Consider the following 4,875-nt stretch of genomic DNA (forward strand, 5'->3'; position numbering starts at 1 on the left):
CTAGATTCTGGGAAGATACTTGGTTAGGCGCGCTTCCTTTGGCTCTACAGTATCCGCAACTATATAATATTGCACAACGAAAACAGACTTTCGTTGCTGCAGTGTTACGACACACTCCTCTTAACATTCAATTCCGTAGAGCCTTGATCGGAAATAGATGGGTCAGTTGGTTACATCTAGTCAGAAGACTGATGGATATTTCCCTGTTTCCCAGATAGTATTCGTTGGAGGCTGACTACCAATGGTACTTTCTCAGTGAAATCGATGTACGACCATATTATTGATACGTCGCCTATTCCAAAGTCCATGCATATTTGGAAGGTCAAGGTTCCCCTTAAGATAAAAATCTTCATGTGGTTTGTTCACAAGGTAGTTGTTTTAACTAAGGATAACTTGGCTAAAAGACAATGGAAAGGAAATAAAAGATGCAGCTTCTGTCAGACGCATGAGACGATTAAACACCTCTTTCTGGATTGCCCTATGGCTAAATTATTATGGCGCTCCTTACAGATTTCTTTCAACATTACTCCACCTACTAGCATTCACATGTTATTTGGGACGTGGCTAAACGGGGTTAATGTACTTTACGCCAAACTAATTCGGATTGGTACCTGTGCCATGTTGTGGGCGATATGGAACTGCAGAAATGATCTAGTTTTTAACAGATTACATCACATTAACCTTTTGCAGGTCATCTTCAGGGCTACCGCCTTGATCCGCACGTGGTCCTTACTCACTCCTGTGAAAACCAGGGAGCCTTTGGTTACTGGGTGTGTCCGATGAAAGATGACAGCTCAGGTTATCTTCAACCGATATGGATGGCGGCATGCTAATAGGATTGGACTTTAGTCTAGCCTATCCGTGGGATATAGTCGGTTTTTCGGCGGTCTGAGCGCCATGTAACTTTTTTTTGTGTCTTGAATTATCTCGCTTTTTTTACTGCTTCAGACTATTTCGTTTTGCAATAAAATGGCTGTATGCATCACTCGATGCAGAGGCCGGGGCATTGCCCCAATTTTGAAAAAAAAGGTATGGTAAGTCAGGCGGTACTCTTCCCAATCTCCGTACATTGGCTGCACAAAGGAAATTTCAATTGTAGAACATTAAGCTGCTACTACTGGAGCAGATAAAGAAACATTATGTACTTGCTGAGTTAATCGTGACTACCAAAATAAGTTATTAAAAGTTCCATTAATAAGGAGTATAATAATTGTTTTTAAGGCATCCCACTTTGGAAACTAGGTAGCAAGGCTGTCAGGGCCTTAGGATTTTGCCTGCCATAGTAGCTTAGGCGTCAAGGCGGTGAGTGCTCGCCTTAGGACACCTTACCAACATGAGAACATTGAGTATGATCAAACCGAACCAAACAAAAATAAAATCCATCTCAAACCTCGGGTGTAGTTTAAACAGAATGCAGATTAAATGTGGTTGTAGAAACAAATTTGATCAAGTCAGCATGAATGGAAGTTAAAATATTTGCCATGGAGGAGTCAATTGTTGACCTACATCATCACGAAGCAGTAGCCGCTGGTAGTCGTCCAAGCCAGCAAGCTTGCATTGTTCAGGATGGAAGTACCATTCGGGATCCTCTTTGACGCGCTGAAGGAAAATCTTTTCGTAAACATGCAGAGGGTCCAACTCCTTGTTCCTTCGTGCATTCTCCAGTTCCTCTCCGGAAGAGGATAACTGTAGTAGAAAAGCAGAAGGTAAAGTGAAATGAATATACAAACACAAAAGCAGAGACATCAGACTGCTAAGATACAAAGGCCAGACCAACCAACCAGGTAACATATCATGTAAACTGTAAAGCTCGGGTTGTTTCATTTCCAGATTAAATGTTCTGAAGCTCAAGGTTCCAGTAAAGAAAAACAGATACCTCAAGGGCTTCGATGTAGTACCGGGAGAGCCGGTGGTAGACATCAACCTGTTGCCTTTCATCATAGGTAGAAAGGAATACTGGTAAATTAGCAGTGTTCAACTTCTCAATGAGATATGCGCTCTTCGTCAAGATGGACTCTTCGTCCAGATCAAGGAGGTTTTGTAATTCGTCTTGTCCCCGTTCTTGTTCGTGGTCAGTTAGAACCTTCTTCTCTTCTGTAGCTGGGATTGGGATGTTTACCGTCTTCTCTTGTGTCCATGTGCTTTCTTCTGAGCTGCTGTTGCCGCGGCTGGCAGGAGGAGTTAATTTGTTCATCCCGACGTGTCGATCAGCCGGCGGCGGCAGCGACGCGAAGGTAATCTGACCAGGAACCCAGCGAAAATTCGTGGGCGTATCCAAGGCGCGTGGGGAGAGGGATAAAAAGAAAATTGAGGAGGTGATCCGACTACGATTACAATAGTAGTTTGGCGAGCGATCCGACTACGATTACAATAGTAGTTTGGGGAGCGATCCGGCGGTGTTGTATCCTTGTCCAAACCTGAATCAGGATCACACCTCTCGCCCATCCAGCTCTCTCTTCTCTGCTTGCTGACGCAGTGGCGCTGGCGGCGGTCCAGATCCGCTTCCTCCCATCTGAGGCTCCACCAGCTTGTGTACGTCAAAGCCTGCAGGGCCTCCTCCTCTTTCTCTACCTCCACCAGCTTGTAAACGTCAAAGCCTGCGGGGCCTCCTCCTCTTTCTCTACCTCACCAGCTCTGAAGAGCAACTTCAATGAAGACTCAAACGAACGTCAATTTTGTCCGTTTTTATCTGTTTAGGTCGACCAAGCGGACACGGACGTCCGCTTCCGCGTTTGGGTCGGCGCATACGTCCAACGCTGACCCGACCAATTTTGACGGCGCGAAAAAGAGACTACCTGCATATTTAAAATAAAAACAACATTAATTAAACATTAAAGCCGGTTATGAAGACCAGCGAGAGTCCACACGTCCACATTTACAATAAAAAAATAAAAACAAACTAAATTACGAGGCGGCACGCTGCGCTAGGCGTCGTCTTCGTCGTCCTCGGGATTCGTGAGGTTGATGAGCGTCGGCGCAGGGTCGGTCCAGGGGAACGTCATGTTTGAGAGGGCGTTCATGTCGGGCACGGGCTTTGCCGCCGCGGGCTGTGCCGTCGCCTGTGCCGCCGCGGCCTGGCGCGCCTCCTCCTCGGCTTTGCGTTGCTCCTCCTCGGCATCGCGCTCTCAAGCATCTCGAGGTACTCGACGTGGCGGGCCTCCTCGGCCAGCCGTCGCTGGCGCCAGTCTTCGAGTTACGCCGCCTCCTCGGCCGGCGTCGCCCCAACCCAGACTCGTGGCGCGCTGACCCACTCGGACACTACTCCCGTCCAAGAGTACCGCTCGATGGGGGGGGGGGGGACGGCTCAGGCTTCGGCCGGGCTTTGACCGACGATCGGACGCAGTCGCCCGCCGCGGAGAGGGCCATGGCCGCCTCGTACTCTGCCTCCTCTTCCTCGGCCGTCGCCGCCTGATACGTATCCAACGTATCTATAATTTTTTATGGTTCCATGCTATTATCTTGTCAAACTTTGGATGTTTCGTATGCATTTTATATCTTTTTGGTGACTAACTTATTAACTCAGTGCCAAGTGTCAGTTCCTGTTTTTTTCGTGTTTTTGACCTTTTTCAGAGGAGAATATCAAACGGAATAAAACCTCTGATTTTTTTCCGGAACAGAAGATACGCAGGGAGCTTGTGAACCAAGGAAAAGGGTCCCGGGGGAGGCCACAAGCCCCCAAGCCGCGGCCTGGGGGGCGCCTAGCAGGCTTGTGGGCCCCCCGTGGCTCCTTTGCCCTACTTCTTCCGCCTATAAATCCCCAAAAAAATCTAAAACCACAGGAGGGAGCCACGAAAATACTTTTCCACCGCCGCAAGCTTCTGTCTCCCCAAGATCCCATCTAGGGCACGTTCTGGTGCCCTGCCGGAGGGGGGATTCGGACACGAAGGGCTTCTTCATCAACACCATTGCCTCTCCGATGATGCGTGAGTAGTTCACCATAGACTCTTGGGTCCATAGCTAGTAGCTAGATGGCTTCTTCTCTCTCTTGGATCTTCAATACAAAGTTCTCCATGATCTTCATGGAGATCTATCCGATGTAATCTTATTTTGCGGGGTGTTTGTCGAGATCCAATGAATTTTGGATTTATGATCAGATTATCTATGAATCTTATTTGAGTTTCTTCTGATCTCTTATATGCATGATTTCATATCCTTGTAATTCTCTTCGAGTTGTGGGTTTCGTTTGGCCAACTTGATCTACAGTTCTTGCAATGGGAGAAGTGCTTGGTTTTGGGTTCATACCGTGCGGTGTCCTCACCCAGTGACAGAAGGGGTAGCGAGGCACGCATCGTGTTGTTGCCATCAAGGGTAAAAAGATGGGGTTTATATCTATTGCATGAATTTATCCCTCTACATCATGTCATCTTGCTTAAGGCGTTACTTTGTTTGTTATGAACTCAATACACTAGATGCATGCTGGATAACGGTTGATGTGTGGATAAATAATAGTAGATGCAGAAAGTATGGGTCTACTTGTCTCGGACGTGATGCCTATATGTATGATCATTGTCTTAGATATCGTCATGACTTTGCGCGGTTCTATCAATTGCTCGACAGTAATTCGTGCACCCACGTAATATTTGATATCAGGAGAGAAGCCTCTAGTGAACAGTATGGCCCCTGGGTCTACTTCACATCATATTTTCAGCCCTACACTTTTAGTTTGTTGCACTTTCCGCCTTCAGATCTCACCTTGCAATCAATCGTGAAGGGATTGACAACCCCTTTGTAGCGTTGGGTGTAAGTTTGCTGTTTTTGCGTAGGTACTTTGGAGACTTGCCTTGATACTCCTACTGGATTGATACCTTGGTTCTCAAACTGAGGGAAATACTTACTGCTACTGTGATGTATCACCCTTTCCTCTTCAAGGGAAAA

At 47.0% G+C, this 4,875-nt stretch overlaps 1 protein-coding gene across 1 annotated transcript; it reads right to left on the reverse strand.

The window, feature by feature from the left end:
- Positions 1–1,396: 1,396 nt before the first annotated feature.
- LOC123440680 lies at positions 1,397–2,443 on the reverse strand. The gene is made up of 2 exons (XM_045117237.1): positions 1,877–2,443; positions 1,397–1,686 (listed from the first exon to the last, which is right to left on the reverse strand). Exons 1-2 carry the CDS (start codon positions 2,192–2,194, stop codon positions 1,468–1,470), a joined length of 537 nt encoding a protein of 178 aa, XP_044973172.1. The 5' UTR covers positions 2,195–2,443; the 3' UTR covers positions 1,397–1,467.
- Positions 2,444–4,875: the final 2,432 nt, after the last annotated feature.

The sequence above is a fragment of the Hordeum vulgare genome, chromosome 3H (genome assembly GCF_904849725.1).
Source record: "Hordeum vulgare subsp. vulgare chromosome 3H, MorexV3_pseudomolecules_assembly, whole genome shotgun sequence".
NCBI lineage: Eukaryota > Viridiplantae > Streptophyta > Magnoliopsida > Poales > Poaceae > Hordeum > Hordeum vulgare.

Coding starts and splice junctions, on each gene's coding strand:
- LOC123440680 (XM_045117237.1), bottom strand. CDS start 2,194: ATGAACAAATTAACTCCTCCTGCCAGCCGCGGCAACAGCAGCTCAGAA. Junction 1,687..1,876: donor ACTACATCGAAGCCCTTGAG/GTATCTGTTTTT, acceptor TTTCTACTACAG/TTATCCTCTTCCGGAGAGGA.